The 19978-nt window shown below is 39.0% G+C and overlaps 1 protein-coding gene across 1 annotated transcript in view; it reads left to right on the top strand.

The window, feature by feature from the left end:
• The window catches only part of Scgn (secretagogin, EF-hand calcium binding protein), a 28640-nt gene extending 9766 nt beyond the window's left edge, over positions 1 to 18874 (top strand). Inside the window, exons 3-11 of the mRNA XM_090355406.1 lie at positions 18 to 110; positions 2954 to 3043; positions 4362 to 4418; positions 5057 to 5134; positions 13486 to 13541; positions 14965 to 15010; positions 15245 to 15304; positions 15909 to 15977; positions 18434 to 18874. Coding sequence (XP_090211532.1) covers positions 18 to 110; positions 2954 to 3043; positions 4362 to 4418; positions 5057 to 5134; positions 13486 to 13541; positions 14965 to 15010; positions 15245 to 15304; positions 15909 to 15977; positions 18434 to 18562 — 678 coding nt within the window. The 3' untranslated portion in view covers positions 18563 to 18874. The remainder of the gene's footprint in view (positions 1 to 17; positions 111 to 2953; positions 3044 to 4361; positions 4419 to 5056; positions 5135 to 13485; positions 13542 to 14964; positions 15011 to 15244; positions 15305 to 15908; positions 15978 to 18433) is intronic.
• Positions 18875 to 19978: the final 1104 nt, after the last annotated feature.

Genomic DNA, 19978 nt, shown 5'->3' with positions numbered 1-19978 from the left:
GTGGTTATATGTTGCAGGATGCACTCATGGAAGAAAATGTGCACAGAGTGAAACAACAACTTACGACAGCCCCCAATATCTCTAAAGATGGCTGTGTGCCGATGAAGCAGGTACTGTTCACAGTTGCATTTTTCTTGGCTGTAGCTTTCTTTACTGCTTCTTCATGGACATTACCTTCCTGGACTGTGATTTCCACTGAGAGAAAATGAGAATGAATGAATCTGTATTCCACTGGGAAAAGCAAACTTTCTGCAATACAGTTGGATTTTTTTTCTTTTAATCATCTTTTTTTCCCTACCTACTTAGTGACAAAGAGTGTGCAATTCTTCCCTCATTTTTATTTAGGTCGATTGATATTTTATAATCGGGGAATCAAGATGGCAAAGGCCTTCAGTCATCTGATGCAACATTAGTCTCTTGATACAGTGTCTTAGAAAATTTGTAATTGGGATGAGGAAAGCTTACTGATTAAAAAAAAAGGAATTTAAACTTGAGCATTAGATCTCAGTAAAAATTGGAAAAAATTATCCTAAAAATCATTGGTGATATAGCTTAAGTGGTAGAGGGTTTGCTTAGCATGTATGAGGATTCAGTCTCTAGCACTCTAACAAACAAGTCCCCCTATCAGAAAATATTTTGTTTGCTTCATCTGAAGTCACTTTATTGAGTACCTACCAAATCAAGTAACTGTCTTAAGCCTGCAGGACCTTGGATAATCTTTTATTTTTTTATTTTTGGCAGTAGGAAAGTTTGATTCAGGGCCTCCACTTGCTAGAAAAACACACTACCACTTGAACTCTATCTCCAGCTCCTTTTTGCTTTAGTTAATTTCTTAGGTCTCCTGCTTTTGCCTCAGCTGGCCTCAGACCACAATCCTTCTACCTATTTCTTCCATATAGCTACGATTATAGACATGTACTACTGTGCTGCTAAGATGGGATCTCACTTACCTTCTTGCCTATGTTGGCCTTGAATCATGATTCTCCCAATCTCAACTTCCTGAGTAGCCGGGATTAAAAGCTTGCGCCACAATACTGTCAGCCCCGACAGTCTATTTCTTTTATTTTCCCAACAGAGTATCCAGTGAGTACCATTGCTGCACGTGTTCATCCTTTGTTCCTACACAGCAGTCTACTTCTTAATCCGAATATGTTTCCTCTAGTTCCCAAACAATTTGCTATTTAGGAAGATTTCCCCCCTGCACTTACATATTGCTTAACAACAGTAAACAGTCTAAGAAATTCATTGTTAGGCAATTCTTTGATGGGGAGGACAGATAGCGTCTGTGCCTCCTTACATGAAAAGCAGTGTCTAATCCTGAAGAGAGGTGTGGGTTGGTGGGAAAAACACAGTCAGTAAAGTGGAATATGAAGCCCCGGGCAAGGTCCTCTGGGCTTCAGTTTCCCCAGCACAGAAGTAACGAGTGTGTAACACCAATGCTCTATGACCTAAGAACTCTCTGCTAAACAATCTATTGTGATTGACTCATTCTCCTTTTAGTCATCATGTAAATATTAGCTACTTTACTACTTTACAAATGAAGAGCAAAAGCATGACATTTCACATTGCCGAAGATTAAATGATTGGCAATAGAGGAAGAATTTACTTCTACTCTAAAGCCTAGTTCAAGGAAAGGGGGCGCACGGATAACTAGTGATCCCAGAGGACTTGTGTGGGAATGCAATGAGATGATAAAGCACTATCACCATGGGCATGCCTGCCACACCATAGGTACCTGGTAGGGGGCTAGAGTGAGGAGTCTTCTCTCCTAGCTCACTAGTTACACAGGAGAGGACTTCATTGAGCTGATGCAATCTGAGTAGAGAATGTGAGTGAAAGTGTGGACTAAACCCCCACAAGAGCACCTGGCCTGGACTCACTCTAGGCCATTATCCACAATGCTTATGTGGACAACTGAGAAGACAGTGCCCACTTGAAGGAATTGGCAAAACTGATCAGTGTGCTGCAACCTGTGGGAGTGAGTGAAGCAAATCAGTCATGCTGGCTCAGTGAATTTACCATGCTTGAATGTTGCAGTATCCTATAGTCACTAACAATGGAGGAGCATAAGCCACAGCCAACACTTAAGAACCCTACCAGGCCATAATCTTTGCTGCTTTTATATAGGACCCTCAATTATTTTGTATATGTGATATCTCACCAGCAAAGCATAGTCAGAAAAAGTGTGCTTGCAATCATCTACTTGATTCTGCCATTTTTGATCCATATAACTTTGACATGTCCTTCGACTTTGTGTAGTCCAGAATCTGAAAATACCTATAATGGAGTATGTGTAACTTGCAGTTGCTTGTTAAGGTGAAATGAGTTAGCATATATCAATCAATGTTAGAGCAGTGCCTGGCCCAGGTCATCATTGTTTGCTATTTTTGTTTTCTATTATTATAAAGTTAATTCAATATTAGAAATTCTTAGAATAGTACCTGAAACATTAAGTGCTGAACATATTAAGTGCTAAACATATTAATAATTATATACAGTATACAACATATGCTGTATATAATATACTAATATGTACTATATATGTGTGATGTATATTATTTATGATATACAAAACCTTGTATATGATATAGCCTATAATTTATATTATATTATACATTATAAAATTAAATTTTATAGTATATATACATGGCTATAAAATTGTGATATATGAATATAATTATATCATATAATTATATATATTATTATTATTATTGCATATTGCAGACTCATGGAAGGCAGCTATTCACAGTGTTTTGTATCTAGTAGGAGTATGACTTTTTGAAAGAGCCAGTAAATGAGTGAATGCAGATCAAGGGTACAGGATTGCAGGCTGAGCTCTCCATCCTGCGCTCAGCTTGTCTTATAATGTGTACTATTATGCTTTTTATCCAGGGAGCACTCCTTAAGTGTACACTCACACATGTCCATGACTATTTTTATTTTGTTCTTTTAGCTTTCTAGTATGTTTTTATCTGAGGATGAAAACTTTCTGCTGCTCTTTCGTCTGGAAACTCCCTTGGACAGCAGTGTGGAGTTCATGCAGGTGAGCGTTTCTTAGAACTCCATTGGAGAAAGAGGGTTGTGGCTCGCTCCTACTACCTGCCCAGTCCCTATCGATACATGTACAGAGGATAGTATCAAGTCCTGAGTGATCTGCCAGGCCTTTGATTCCCAACCCCTTTGTGTTCTCTCATGCCTGGTCTGGGCTGCTCCTGAGCTGACAGACTCCTTTAATCCAGGCTAATGGAAGGCTTGGATAGGGGCCAGGGCAAGTAGGCTGAAGAATGGACTGAGAGGATACAAAGAGTGTTTTAAGGGGCTGTGCAGCTTGGAGAGCATGTGTACATATGAAGCCAATGACCCTGTGAAGCTCCTGTGAACTGTTGGTCTAGAAATCCAGACTCTATGTGACACTTCCTTTCATCAGATGTTGTCAACTCACTCTAGTTTTGAAGGAGAGTCCAGTCAAACCATAATTTGTTAACGTGCTGGTCTAGTCAGTAGGCATTCTATTCATAACCACTGGACTTGAGTGAAATCTAAAGGCAGTTTTAATGATTCCTATGGCCTCTTTCCCTCAGTAAATAATTCTCAGCTTCTAAATGTGATTGCTCTATGGGAAATACCAGGAAAGGAAGTCCACAGTTTGTCCAAGGCCACAACAAAAGACTCAAAACAGCCACTATGTCCAGGGCTCTATTCTAGAAACAGTCTCATCTCCACTTACAACATGTAGCTTAGCACCCTTTCGTACTATTTTGTTTACTTTCTGGCAAAATCAAGCAAGCATAGATGAGATTTGAATGGGCCATAATAGAGACAAGTGACCCAAGAAATGCAAAATAGAATAAGAGATAACTCACAGTACAATTAAACAAGCCCTGAGATGGTTATAAATACTTTGTCAGAAGGTATGTGAACTGTGGAATACTTTTATGGAAAGCAATTTTGTAGAAACTCAACCAGGAGCCTCTAAAATTTCATTATCCAGAATTAATTTTTTAAACTCTTTTCAAGTTAATGAATTCTACTTCTACAGCATGTATTTTATGGATTAGCTGTGGACAAAAGTTTCTTTAGAATGATATTCGTTAAATATTGTAGTGTTATAAATAGAAAACAACACAAATTATCTCTTTCATGGCTTTGAGTATGTGCTGTGGTATGTTTCTCCTGAGTCTGTTCAAATCCTTACTGTCACAAAAACAAACAAACTTGGAGCTCCCTCTTACAAGTCAAATTTGTATCTAAGTACTGATTTTCAGGTGGAGAATCATAAAATGCATAAATAAATAAAAAAACAGTGTAAGTCAACGCCAGAGACTCTGAGGACAGTTGTATTGGTGACTTGTGTATTTCAGATATGGCGCAAGTATGATGCAGACAGCAGTGGCTTCATATCAGCTGCGGAGCTGCACGTGAGTGTCCCCAGACACTGCCACTGGGTGAAGGGTGGGTGAGTTCTACTCAAGTAATTTGATCGATGTGCATCATGCATTTGATTTCTGTGGGCATGAGAGACATTGGCTTGAATCTATAAATCTATACATGTTTTTTTTTTTTTTTTTTTTTTTTTTTTTTTGCCAGTCCTGGGCTTGAGCTCAGGGCCTGAGCACTGTCCTTGGACTTTCTCAAGGCTAGAGCTCTACCACTTGAGCCTCAGCACCACTTCCGGCTTTTTTGTATGTATGTGGTGCCAAGGAATCAAACCTGGGTCTTCGTGCATGCTAGGCAAGCACTTTAACCATTAGGCCAAACTCCCGGCCCTACATGGTTTTTTTTTTTTTAAATTAAAACTGTATTTTTGTTTTGAAGATTTAGAAAGTGCAAGCCATGTGTCTGTCTTTGGGAAAGAGGTAAAAAATTGAGCATGTGTGACAATTTTTCATGTATGGAGCTATTGTCTGGATTGCAAGGTTTTGCTGTAAATAGTGATCACTCCGCTTTTTACATATTACTTATTGAAACCCACATTCCCCAGGACAAAGGCCTCGGAAGCCCTTTCTAGCTTATGTGTTTACTACATAAAATGCCACTTTGCTCTTGGTGTTAACAGAACTTCCTCCGAGACCTCTTCCTCCATCACAGAAAGTCTGTTTCTGAAGCTAAGCTGGAAGAATACACAGGCACCATGGTGAGTAATGGAGTCTTGTTTCAACAGGGCAGCTTTCCTGCTGCTCTGTAGGTGACAAATGCTTGCAGGTGAGTCAAATGTAGGAGAACATCTCATCTCTGGAGAACATTGCCTAACACTGAATTGTTTTAGTTTTTCTCACCAACAGATTATAGGTATTTAAGGGAGGAGGCTGGTGATCTATTTTGGGGGAGCCAGGCAAGCTCAGTTAACCTTCAGTGTGTAAGCACCACGTCACTGAACTTAGTGTCAAAGTCAATATTGAAACCAGTAAATGTGGCCTCAGCTGTGAGAATCAACAGCTTCCCAGCTGCCTCTCACTAGAGAAGATGATTTGATTCACTCAGTGGGTTGAACTGGAGCAGTGGGAGGATGAGAGAGAGAGAGAGAGAGAGAGAGAGAGAGAGAGAGAGAGAGAGAGAGAGAGAGAGAGAGAGAGAGAGAGAGAGAGAGAGGGAGGGAGGGAGGGAGGGAGGGAGGGAGGGAGGGAGGGGGAGAGGGAGAAGAGGGAGGGAGGGAGAGGGAGAGGGAGAGGGCGAGAGAGGGAGAGGGAGGGAGGGGGAGGGGAGAGGGAGGGGGGAGAGAGACAGAGGGGGGAGAGAGACAGAGACGGAGAGGGAGAGAGACAGAGACGGAGAGGGAGAGAGACAGATACAGAAAGAGAACAGAGAAACAGGTAGAGACAGAGACAAAGAAAGACAGAGACAGTGACAGAGAGAGACAGAGACAGAGAGAGTCAGACAGGGAGACAGAGAAAGACAGAGACAAAGAGAGAGAGACAGAGACAGAAAAGGAGGCAGAGAGGGAGAAGGAGGGAGGGAAAGGAGAGGGAGAGGGAGGATGTGTGTCTTTCCTATGTAACTTATGTAAGCTATGATTTAGAAGAGTGTTAAGTCTCACCATTGCTTACTTCTTCTGGAAAGTGGGGGTTAAACATGGCTAATTACTGGGAGGGCAAAATGAGTGGATGTTTATGAAACTCAGTATATTTTGTGGAGAAAATGAATGGTCAGTGCACCTTAACTTTTTTTGTAGTGGTTGTGGTCCTTGTCCTTAGATCATACCCCTCTTAGAACAGCCTTGTCCTGAAAGAAACACTATTTCAATGTCAAGCTCCTTGGAAAATGGTAAAGAAGAATTTGCCTTTGGTGAATGTATCCTCACTTTGAACTTGACGCATCTCTCTCAGTCCTAGTCAACAATCATATTAAATTGCTTCTGGTTCCTCTCCTGCTCTCTTCTATCCCCTTCCTATGAATCCGTGTGCTTCCTTTATCAAACCTTCATATATCCCAATGAGTGAGGAAGTAGTTTGCTAAGAAGGCTTATTGGATTGTTATATTGATTACATAAAGAGGTTTTGTTTGGGGGAGTGGAGAAGGGGATGTCTTTGGTGGAGTGGGGAATGGGATTTCAACTCAAGTCCTCATATTCTTATGTGGCATTTTCTACCAAGGCTGGTACCCTACCACTTGAGTCACATCTTCATTTCTGGCTATTTGATGATTATTGAGAGATAATTCTCTCAGGCTTGTCTGCCCCCGCTACCTTCAAACCTTGATCCTCAGATCATAATGTCCTGAGTAGCTAGGATTATATGTATGAACCACTAGTGCCTGGCCACCAAGATTTTTTTTGGACAGCGTTTACGAGCCTTATGGGTTATAGTTAGGGATAAATAGCACTGAGAAGAGTGTGTGGTCTCTTTTTAAAATATGGGTCTCTAGGATGATGATAAACAGGCCTTTAATCAGGTTTCCAGTTACTGAAAATTTTAGAGATCAGATACCTGAAAATAACTATGTTACTGAGCCACAGACACTTGTTAGACTAGAAGTTGAGTCCTGGATCTTCTACCCCTCATTCTGGACTCTGAACTCTCTGACTGCTGCCATGAGTAACATACGCTTGAGTAAGTGTGTCCACTTTGGGGAAGAAAAAAGTGCTCTAACCATGTTAACGGCCTGGATAGGAGAAAAGAAGATGCCAGGGAGAGAACCAAATCCCAGGGCAGGATCTCACTGAAGGAACAAATTTGGCTTCTTACTATGATGATTTGTTTTATTAGCATGCAAAATGATGTTCAAAATTCTGAGTGAACAAACATGTACTTAGCACTTCATTGTGAAAATCCCCTGAAGCCAGAAGCACTTTCTCAGCTCAGTGTCTCCATTTCCTCTGTCCTGACTACAAGGGAACCTTGTGACAGAAGAAATGATATCAAAAGAAAATTAGACACTAATTTACCAGGAGGCCAGAAAAATCAGATTTTTTTGTTAGAGCATATTTTTGAACAACAATCTAATCAAATAATAGTACCAACAATTATTATCTGAATTTTACTCATTTATAGAACATGAACTACACAGTGAATATATTTACATTTTGGATAGCTAAAATATTTCCAGCATTTCTTTGAACATAAAACTCTGAGGGCTCCCTCCTCTCCACTAACAGCTCACAATTTGAAATCACTGCTTTCTGACCTCTTGAAGGAACTCAGCTATTTTTTGTTCCTACTTCTCTCACTTGGTTTGTGCTCATTCTTAAAGATTCACCTAGATATTATCTTTAAGAAACTCCATGCAAATTCCTGCTCTCCGTACATTCCCACAGTGCACTTCGCATGACACCATGTTTTAACATAATAGATACTCATTCAATCATTATACAAATATTCCTCAAATACTTAGTATAGCATTATTCCAGTCACTAAGGATTTAACAGTGAGAAAAAATGGGCAAATGAGAGACTGACAAGAAACATAATGAATAATAAATTGTATTGCATGACGGAGAGTAATGGGTGTGCTGGAAAGGTAGAGAGAGGCTTTAGCTGTTAGCTAAAGATGGATGTGCCAGCAGCTCAGATGTGTTGGGGGACTGGAGAAAGAATCAGGATAGCTTCTTGGGATAGTGGCATGTGAAGAACTGAGGTACAGCAAGCACAATCCCTCAGGGAAGGAACATGCCTGGAATTTTTTAGAACAAGGAGAACCAATGTAGTCAAGCATGCTACATGAACAGAAGACTAACTTGCATCAAGAGCATGCTGGGAGTTTCAGACCATTGTAAAGACTTGGGGTTTAATCTGAGTGGGAGAGGAAGCTATTAGAGGGTTTGAAGCAAAAGATGTCCTGATCTGGCTGCTGTGTTGAAAAGAGCTTGAGATGGATAAGGATGTTATTAAGAGGATTCAGATGAGGCCATTGATACCCTCCAGGTGAGAGAGGTGACAGATCAAACTATCAGAATGGGTAAAAGATAAATATATTTTAAAGATGGAATCATTATGATTTCATGTATCAGGGTTATTTGTGGATATTTTACCCACTAATCTGTGACATACTCTCCAAGGCTAAAATGGCATTTTGCCAGTCCTGAGGCTTGAACTTCGGACCTGGACACTGTCTATGAGTTTGTTGTTGTTGTTCAAGGTTAGCACACTCAAGTGTGAGCCACAGCTTCATCTCTGGCTTTGTTTTTTTTTTATCTAGTTAATTGGATGTAAGTGTTTCACAGACTCTCTTACCCAGGCTGGCTTTAAAGGACAATCCTCAGCTCTCAGCCTCCTGAGTAGCTAGGATTAAAGGTGTATGCCTCTGGTCGCCCACAAGATGTTGTCTTTATGTCCCAAGCTCTCACACTGGATATACACATTAAGCTACTGCAAATAAACTGTACATTCAATTGTTTCCTAAGAGCCAGCTATGTTTAAACCATGCCAAAATAAATATTTCTCTTTGGGATTTCCTACCTGCGTTCCTTGTAACCCTACACCTTTTCGTGGCTTTCGATCCCTCTGGGGTCTTTGTCAGTTTGACATCATTTCATGACATTATACAGATGATCTTTCTCCAAGAAGGACATATGTATGGAATTGGGTTTCTTTTTCCTTTAAGTAGATACTCCTGGTGGCGTTGAGCTCTGGGCTTTCCAGCTATCACTAGGGTGAAGCTCTCACTATAGAGACACATAGAAAAGGCTCAGTAGAAGGATTTTGAACTACTAATAGTGGCATGAGTCCTTAGAGAATCAGAGTGATCCTTATCCAACTTGGAACTATTGAGAATTGTCCATTTGCCATAAAAGGCCTTTTATTCTGTATGTCACATTGCTAAGTGGATCTCTTCTGTTTGTGTGTGCTGAAATTAAACTTCTTTTTTTTTAACTTGTCCCATACAGATGGGCTGGTGATTGATCAAACTCTCAGGGACCCATTATTGGCTTTTGATATACTGAGCTGATAGCTAAGAGTGTGGGAATCTGGTGAGTTTTCAGACAATGAACTGAATGTGAGCAGACAATGAATCAAGTCTACTGAACTTTTGAGTCACATATTTTTAGTTTATACCCCAAAGTGTAACAGAGATAAACAGGTTTTGGAACTGGACTGTAGATCTTTTAAAGTTTTAAAGGAATTTTTATATAGATTCATTTCTTGAATTATAAAGGTTTATACAGGTGTAGAAACCTAACCTTTACAACAAATTGATTTTCACATCCTAAGTTCTAAGTAACTCACCAAATGTGTAATCACATTATTGTTGCTTTAATAGATTTTTTTTTTATTGAGCAATGAGCCACAGTCATAGAAATACTAAAGATTTAGTTCTGAGGTTTAGCACCAAATACTTTTCTTACATGATGCAACCTGCTATACAAATTCATATTGATACAAGTAAGGACTGGTATAAAATAGTCGGAAGCATGACTAACAAGTGAGCTGAAGCCAAGGCCTGCACACTTTGTCTTATCCTGATTCCTAATTGATGCTTTGGAAAAAGAAACAGCGTATTATGAAATCTTATCATGTCATAGGGGTTTAGCCCCAGAAGGCAGGCGGGAAGGTCAGCTATCTGCATGGAGGCCATATTACCAGATACTATTTAATTTGGTACAATGTAATGTAATGCCTCTGGCAGATGAGTGAAGATTACCAATGGTTTGATTCCTTGAGAGAAATTCAGACCCTTGTATTGAGGGCAACACTTATGAGGCTATTTTCTTATTTCTTATAAGTACAGACAAGCAACTAGAAATACATAACGCATGGCATCATATATCATATTTTATGACCCAAAATGGAGCAGACCAATTTGTAACAGGATAACTAGACTCTCAAAAGCTAAAAGTGTGGTTTAAAGGCAAGAGTTCAGGTGACAAAGATATGTTGGGCATCTTTCTGACCTGGTGACATAATAGCTGAGAAAATCCATTCATGGGAGGGAAAGTTTACATTTGGCTATGGTTTTAGTCCATGACTGCGTGACCTGGGTTCTTATGAGTGGGATGACATGGTGGAGGAGGCTGATCCTCTCATGGTAACCAGGAAGCAGAGAATGAAAAAAAGATCAATTAAACATGATCCCCTTCCAGGACAGCATCCCCAGTGACCTAAGAATTCCCACTAGGCTTCATCTTTTAATGGTTTTTCCACCTCCCAATAACACCACAGTCTATGGACCAAGACTTCAACACGTGAGTCTTTGGGAGATGCTTTTTCCAAACCATAGCAAATGCTTAAATTCAAATCTTGCTACTTTCTTAGACAAACTGAACCCTTATATTTCATTTTGCTTATCTGTGACATGCAGATATTTCTTTTTAAAAATGTGATGTCATAATGAATTAACCTATTAGGTTAGTGTCTTCATAAATTGTTGCTATTAATATCTTAAAAATTGAAACAAACTGGGGCTGGAGATATAGCTCCGGGCATATGCCAGGCCCTGAATTCAATCCTGGGCAGCACAAAAGAGAGAAAAAACAAAGAACTTATAATGTTTCAATAAAATATGACAAATATTCAAAATTCACCGAAGTTGCCCAAAGGTATAGTGTTCTTAATGTCACACACAGTATGATTTCTGTCTGTTGCAACAGACATATCCTAAGCTTTCTTCATGACAAACAGGCACAGAGGCATTAGGAGACTAGGAGGAGAAGATACAAGGGTCTGTATTACTTACCTCATGTATATTTACAGATGGGAAAATGAGGCAAATGACTTTTTTTTTAATCTGCATTTCATGTCAAACACATAGCTAATTTTCTAATGGGTAGAAACCTAATTGACCATCTTGGTGTTCAGTTCTCCTTTAAGCCATTTAAAAATCATTATGATACAAGGGGAATTTCACTGTGACACTTCCACATAAGCAGCCAATACACTCTGGTCAATCTCACTCCCATCAATCTCCCTCCTCCCCCTTTTCACTTCTTAGACTGGTTCCAACACATTTCAGTGTTCCATTTTCATATATGCACTTGAAGAGCATCCATCATATTTACCCTCATTTGCTCTTTCATTGCCTTCCTCATCCAGCGGATCCTCCCCCTAAAGAGTTTCTTCAAACCAGTTTAAGTTAGAGGGAAGTTGGCTACCTTTGAGTAAATTTACCTTTGAGTAAGTAGCAATGAATGAAATTAGTCTTTCAAGATGAGCTACTACTAGCTTGAAGTTTAAGCTTATCTAGGTTTTTGTTAAGACTTCTTATAACAATGATGTCTCAGAAATTGCCTTCTGGCCTCTCCTCTAGAAAAATGTTGTCATATGTGTGTTGGACTTAGTATTTGGGTGCAAGAGACATGATTGAACATGTAGAGGACATGACTGTATGTGAAATACCTTCAAAGGTATAAAAATCCTACCCATGTTTTAGTAGATTTTGTACAATATATTTTTGGTGACAAACTTTATGACAAATGGACTTTCAAATTCATTTTGAACATAATTATCAGCTGATTTAGAGAACAAGGCAGGAGAGTCATCCATTTTTAATGCTGGAGTCTGTTACATGTACTTTTAGGTTATTTCTTCTTCGCCCTTCATGTTCAGAGATTTCTGAAGCATACAGATTCACTCACATTTCCAACTAAGATATGGAAATATTGTATTTTCTGTCTTGTATAAACCTAATTTGATCTTCATGGTTTGTGATTAGTGTAGAACTTTTTATTATCATCAACTAGTTGCACAAGGGGTTTTCATTTTGATATGTCCATATATGTATACACTGTACCCTGATCAGAAAGTTATATCATAGTGAAGTATTTTAAAAATTATATTATCTTTGAGTAGTTGTGAGAAAGTTTCAAGTCAATGTTTATATTTCAATAGAAATTTTGTAAATTCAACAGAAAATTCTAACTTTTAATGTTATCTTGTTTAATGCTTTGCTTGTTCTAATAATGTAAATGGGCTCTCTAGATAATTTAGAATCTCGCTATGAGAGGAAAATTCAATCTCACTTTTTTCACCTTTATAGAAATAAGAAATTTGTTCTTTACAGAGAGTGTTACATCATATGAGCTCCCTATATCTGGTTGTTAATAAGTTGTATGGGGATAAAATAATTTTAGGAAATCTTTATTCAAAGCAAAACTCCAGATTTCAAGCTTCTAATCACTATACAAAATCATATTTTGCCTATCAGAAAGTGTGAGTTTTCTTATAGCCATCCGCCAAAGAGTTTTTTTCCCTCATGAAAATGGTGGGACTGCAGTGCTCTCCCCCTTTGAATTTAGGGTAGCCAGGGACTTGGTTTAGGCTCATGAAATTTTAATTGGTAACTGTTTTGTTGTTCTTTTCTTGTCATGGAAAGAAGGAATATTGCCAGATAGCAGCTGTGTTGCCACTTTGAATCCATTACACACAATAGAGCTCTGGCCAATCCCTGATTCTTCCATAACAGAAACAAGAAATAAACTATGTTGTGTTTAACCACCGAAATTTAGAGGTGTTCATTGCTATGACCCATCCTAACACAGAAGGGGAGATATAAGTCTATAACAAACACCAATTTTGCCCCAGGACTATTGATTTAGCCAGTTTATATAATACATAATCAGAAGAGCGAAATAGAAAAGTGCTTTAATAACTTTCAAAAAGAATTCTTGGGGCCGGGAGTTTGGCCTAGTGGTAGAGTGCTTGCCTAGCATGTATGAGGATCTGGTTCAATTCCTCCGTATCACATACATAGAAAAAGCTGGAAATAATGCTGTGTCAAGTGGTAGAGCTCTAGCCTTGAGAAAGCCCAAGGACAGTGCTCAGGCCCTGAGTTCCAGCCCAAGGACTGGCCAAAAAAACAAACAAACAAACAAACCAACAATTCCTGTTGTAAATTGTGTGTGTGTGTGTGTGTGTGTGTGTGTGTGTGTGTGTGTGTGCCAGTACTGGGAATTCAGGGCCTGGATGCTACCCTTTAGCTTGTTTACTCAAGTCTAGTGTCCTGCTACTGGAATCAGTTCTACATTTGCTTCAGTTCTCAGCCTGAGTAGCTAGAGTTACAGCCAGTGCCTGGCAGTTATAAGTATTTCTTGAAACAATATTTCCTTTCTAAATTTCAGATGAAGATTTTTGACAAAAACAAAGATGGTCATTTGGATTTGAATGACCTGGCAAGGTGAGTAGCATAGAAATGATGTCATAGATTCAGAAAAGGGGTTTGATGACAGCATGTATCCCTTTTGAAATCAGAGATGGAGTCTTATTTGGAGTCCAAAACATTAAGTAAGTGTGTATTACCACATAATCTGGTGTGGAGCTGAATCTTTAACAGGTAGCAGATTCCTTAGTAAAGATATTGAAACTTTCACCCCTAAAATTCAGAAGGGACAACATTTTCATAACGTGAAAAGCCAGCTATCACTATGGTGGGACTAAGTTTCCATACTGTTATTACCATTGATGTTGATTTCACAGATTAAATTCTCCAACATGACTTTGGAGTAGAGGAAGGGGTAGAAAACAAAACAGAATTAAACCCTACAAAGCTTGTCTTCTCAGGATTTAATCACCACAAACAGCAGGCAATTGTTGAGCAGATATGGAGTAGAAATTGGTGGATCTAAAATGCATGGATAAAACCTTACCCCTTTGTAGGGAGCAGCTGTAAATTGTTGATGCCTCAACATCAGGCTGGTGGTAATTATATGGTGGGCAGTGATAGAAGGCAATAGTGACAGGTTTCAGATCAGCAGCTGGGCAAGAATTTCAGGAACTGAGATAAATACAGTGACCAAGGGTTAATGTAACTAGGTCACAAGTAGATATCGGCTTAGCAGATCCTACCTTCTTCACAAGGTATCTTTTGTTCATATCCATTTATAAAAGGTTTTGAAAGCTACCTGCAAAGGGGAACAAACCAGGAAGAATTTCTCCATGATAATACTGTGGCATGGGCTAACACACTATGTCTTATAGGAACTGTGAAGCTGCCGGTGTTTCATTTTAGCTACTTGGGCCAGGACCTTCATTTTGATTTGGGCCATTTTGATGTTAAAGGATCACTTGTGAGACAAGCCAAGGATGCCAAAGTGGACCCCCCACCTCCCACCCTCGCTGCTCAGGCCTAGGGCAGAAGAAATCTCAGTCTCATAGTCTTGCCTTAGTTCACTAGATCACTGTATCAATTGAAGCGGAGGTCTTCTTACATAGGAGTCAGAGAGCTGTGGAAGAGCTATTCTTAGGAAGAAAATACATTGTACAAAAATTTGTTGAAATAAGGCAATCTGGGTGAAAATAAGGTCTTTAAATCTCATTTTTCACTTTCCCAATGTTTGCCTGTTCTGGGCCTTTCATATTAATGGAACCAAACAATAGGTGCCTTTTTTGTCTAGCTGTTTCACTTGGCATAATGTCAATCATGTTGTAGTATGATGCAGATTTTATTTCTTTTTATTACTGAATAATAGTTCATTGTATCTTCATCAACTGACATATATGTGGGTATATTGAATAATGCTACTATGCATACATCTATGCAAGTTTTGGGGTGAATATAATGGATTTTCATGTGGATTTGATTTTCCATTTTTTTCACTTAGAATTCTGGCTCTTCAGGAAAACTTCCTTCTCCAATTTAAAATGGATGTAAGTAGCAACATTTCTATAGATGGGTCTATGTCATTGTTTATGTATTTAAGAAGGAGAAAGTAAGACATTGATTTATCTTTCGTTTAACTAAAAAGTCTCAGAATGGAACCAAAGGATCTTAGTGATAACTAACTCAATGTTTCTGACAGTTGCTCAAGAATCTGGAAGAATTGTACAACTAACTACAGTTTCTGTATTGCTGGGCTGACATAATATTTTCTCCATACACAGGCTTGTTCTACTGAGGAAAGGAAGAGAGACTTTGAAAAAATCTTTGCCCATTATGATGTTGTAAGTGAGATTCTTGATAGCTGTTCTTAGAAAACTTGCTTAGCTCTTCTGTGGGCTCCTGCTAACGGAAGCTCCAACTTACATGATGTATAGCACACATACGTTCTTTGGCCAACATTCCCTCTGCTTCTCTTTTATCGTTTTTTACTCTCTTCTGAGAAGTATAACTGAGCAAAGGAATAATTGCAATGGAAACAGGAATAAAATTACAATATATTCTTTCCTTTTTATATTCAAACTAAGATCAAGTTTCTCCCTGGAGGACTAAAAGCCAATTTATAATAGTTTGCCCCAAAACAAACCAAATAAAAAATCCCCTTTACTGACCTAAAGAAATAAAAACAATGTCCTAAGTGCACACTACAAAAATAATTTCACTTGGAGAAACAATTATATTATAAAAAAGGAATTCTTTTAATTCATCTAGGACATTCATGTCCTACATAAGAAACATTAATTAGGACATGCTATTTCTGAACTGACTGACTGTTATCAAAGCCCATTGACTGGTCTACTTAGCTAATTTATTCTTTAGCTTCTTGATTTAAGAAAGTGATATTTGAATGACTGGATTTTCCTTCTTTCTTTCTTTTTAACCTTTCAGAGTAAAACTGGAGCCCTAGAAGGCCCAGAAGTGGATGGATTTGTCAAAGACATGATGGAGCTTGTTCAGGTGATTTTATGAAGCTAAAATTGTTCATCTTATGGAGTGAGATTGCTATTTTGACTGATGCCATTGTTGACTTGTGGAGATTTAATTGAAGTTTAATGCCAGCAGGAAATATCAGGAGATGTGGTCTGTTTAATAGCCATTGAGATTCTGTGAAACCCAACAAATCTTTCTCATTTTCTGAGGATCGTCTTAGTTTAAATTACATGTAGTCATTGTATAAGCATCTTTTGCCATCGCTTAAAGGTCCTTACTGTATATATTAATGTTTTCTTTCTTTTCATTTTCTTATGCTACTAGGTTTGAACTTAGGGCCTTATGCCTACAAGACAAGTGCTCTACTACTGGAGCCATGTCCCAAGATTCATTTTCTAGCTTCTAGTTATTTTTAAGCGTCTATATTTTTTTGCCTAGGCTGCCTCAGACCATGATGTTCCTATATCTACTTCTCAAGTAGTTGGAATTACAAGCATAAGCTACTGTGATCAATTTATTGTTTTATCTTCTGATTGAAGAAAATCCTTTCTAACTCTGGATTTGATTAGTAAAAGAACTAAAAAGTCAAATTTAATTTCACACAGTAGCTCTCCTATTTAGAATTCTAGAATTTTTACCAATGAATTTCTCTGACATCTAGCCTAAGAAGGAATATATGTTTTAAGACATTGCTGTGGCTCAGGCTGCTGTGATTGAGGTTATATTTACAGGTTATAGAAATAAGCTATAAACTTTATATAACCTTGACAATATTTTTAAAAGTCAATCTTCTTTGAAGTCTTGCTGCAAAATTTGGCTAAGCAGATAATTTCCAATTCTTCCTTTTCTGTGGGATTCAATGATTGTGTCCTAAATGGCACAGACAATGACACATCAGAGAAGCAACTAATCACTGTTTTTGGAGTTTCTAAATTCCTTGTAAATCTGATTAAAGCTATGGAGACTTGCAGTAGAAAAATGTCCAGAAAACAATTTTTGAACAAATATTCAAGAAAGTCAAATCCTGTTGTTGAGCAGGCACAAAATTTCTTTCTGATGTTCAATCAAGATGACTGATACATCTATACTTCCTAACTTTTTATTCCCATATTCTAATTACTTCCTTGACTCTTTGGTCTGGTGCTCCTTTTGTATGTATAACAGGCAATCACATAGAAGGATTATTGACATATATATAGATGTATATATTTGTGTGGTCTTTCCCTTTGCATTGATTGCCAAGGAAAATGCTATTTTGTTCAATATCTATTTGATGCCAGAATGACTTCTGTAATGAGCAAAGCACCAGATGTTTGCCTTCATAAGCCAGGTGAAAAGGTGAGATGGAGAGCATCTCTGTGACTTACCAGATCCACAGGGGGAAGCTGGATGCTGTGGCTTCTACTTGTCATCCCAAAAAAAATACACCTAACTACATAAAATTTTCTTGCTGTTATGTAATGTTAGTGTCAATGATGAGTACTTTTGTTGTTTTGAGACAACAAAACATGTGGCTTAAAATGACCTCAAATGCATGATCCTCTTGTTCAGCTTCTTGAATGATAGGATGATAGGAATGTAGCTCCAGGCTAGCTTCAATATACAACCTTTTTTTTTTTTTGTCTGACAGTACTAGGACTTGAATCCAGGGCCACATGCTCTCACTTGTCATTCTTCCTCAAAGGTTGCTCTCTACTACTTCAGCCACACCTCCACTTCTGGCTGTTTTCTGATACATGGAGATAAGAATGTCATGCACTTTTCTGCCAGTACTGGGTCTGTACTTCAATCCGTCGATTCCAGCCTCCTAAGTAGCTAGGATTATAGGCACAAGCCACCCAGTGCCTGGCTGTTACACAAATTTTGAAAGAGAGGTTGAAGAAAGCCATGTAAAATCCAATAAAGAATGAAAAATCTAATGAAGAATGTTGGGTACCAGGAAAACAGTGGGGATTGTTTTGGGGAAGACAGTTGGAAGGCCAAAGTCATTCTTTGTGCATAGCAAAGTGAGATTGGCTGTTTTCAGGTCTTTCAAGCCACATTTCCTTGGACCACACTCACACCTGCTTGTTACTGACACCCAGGTAACAAAGGTGTCCAGTGACAAATTAGAGGCATTGTCATCATTCAGCATACAAAATTCATCTGGTTCCACCTCCAGATATCTTCCAAATCAAGCTCTGACTACTCCAGTGTTTACTCTTCCTATCTGGCTCTATTTCTGTTGCTCTCCTTTCTCCTTCCCCTTCAAAACCTGCTATCAGGAATAGATCTGATATCAGATCTATCTTTCCTGTTGGAAAGTGTCAATTAATGTGTCTGAATGTGGTTCTCCAATTACAGAACAGAAGATTTTGTTACCCCATTGAAGATTAAAGGTTTCTTTAGAATGTAGGAAACCTCAGGATCAGACTGGGTGGTAGAGAGTGGCATATCCCCTGGCTTATATATTGACATGTTTCTTTTGTTGTCCCTGTCCTCAGCCCAGCATCCGTGGGGTGGATCTTGATAAATTCCGGGAGATTCTCCTGCGCCACTGTGATGTGAACAAGGATGGAAAAATTCAGAAATCAGAGCTGGCTTTGTGTCTTGGGCTGAAAATCAACCCGTGATTCTCTTGCAGCTTCGCCTTGTCCTCTGATTGTGTTTCTGTGCACTGTGGGAATCTTATCTGTGCTTTGCTTCTGGGAACTCCGTGGCTGTTCTTGGAAAAGGGGCACTTCTTCCAGTGGCTAGGCAATTCTAGGCAATTCTGCGTCCCTCCAGCTCTCTACCCCATAAAGATTCTGTGTTGTTTCCTCTTGGCCCCGAGCTTCCTTACCCTTCTCTCCAAACATAGGTTTAGCTAACCTATTAGTCATCACCTTGTGCTGTTCTTGTGGGCTTCCTACTGAGTCAGAGTGATGTGTGGCGTAGGTGACAGTACTGCCATTTCTATAAACAGCTTTTCATGTGGAAATAAATATGCAGTTGTGAAGAAAAATATACTGGTAATTTCTTTTGTGTCATAACCTTTGAAAAGTTTGCCTTGGTGGTGAAAGACGAAAACACCAATCTAACTGCAGCATGGGACAAGTTGGGAGGGAGAGGGAGGACTAATGCCAAAAGCAAGCACAGGGCTAGCACAGGAGGATTTCTCCTGGTTGCTCACAAAGCATTCCTCATATTCTGCTTATATACCCAGAAAGAGGTTGTGATAAAATATCTATATCAAAGGGGAAATCACATCACATTATGCAAATGAAGAATTGTGTTTACACCAATTAGGCCCTTTCCTAGTTATGAGTTATGGTGGTCCCTTATGCTAATGAAGGATTGTGTTTGCACCAGTCACACGTCTGCTGAGTCACTGCAGTGGAGGGGAGGGAGTTCTCTCCTTCTAGCCTGGCTAGATGTGGCTGTTGTGCTAGTAAAAGGCACCTGGTCTAAGCTACTTGCTAGGCAATGTTTTCCTTAGAGTGTGCTTTGGAAACAAAGCAGTTGGTGCTGATCTAGAACAAAGCCTGCTTTGAGCAAGGCTGCTTAAGGCTACTAGGGCACTGGAAGCAGGTCTATCAGCTATAGATTAGGGAATTAAATCTCCCTAGCCACCAGCAACTCAGCATATTTAAAGGAATAAGAGACTTTCAAAAGAATACAAATATTTTAGCAGTATTTGTAATGCAAACTCCTGCCTCAGAGTCCCAGAAGTGGGTCCCTAACATCTGTCAATTTTAATTGCCTTGTTTCATGTCTGTTCTGAAAACCTCTTAGATGTGTTCCCTTGAAGTTGTCCAATCGTTCCTCATGGGTTAGTATATCAACATTCATGCTAACCTACCACCTTTGGAATCATCTTAGGATTTGTTCTGCTCACATTTAATTCTCACTTTAAGCCTGGTCCCTATCCCAAAATTTGAATGAGTAGTACATATGATAGTTTCCCTACATTTAGTCCAAGTAATACAGATGCTAGGCTCTAATGTTGCCCTAAGTAGCAGAAAAGAACTGTCCATCTTGCTGAAATGCAAACTGAGTTCTGAACAAAG

This window comes from Megascapheus bottae, chromosome 22 (assembly GCF_031878675.1).
Source record: "Megascapheus bottae isolate mThoBot1 chromosome 22, mThoBot2.hap1, whole genome shotgun sequence".
In the NCBI taxonomy this organism is placed as follows: Eukaryota; Metazoa; Chordata; class Mammalia; order Rodentia; family Geomyidae; genus Megascapheus; species Megascapheus bottae.
This window is presented reverse-complemented; position numbering and strand designations above follow the sequence as displayed.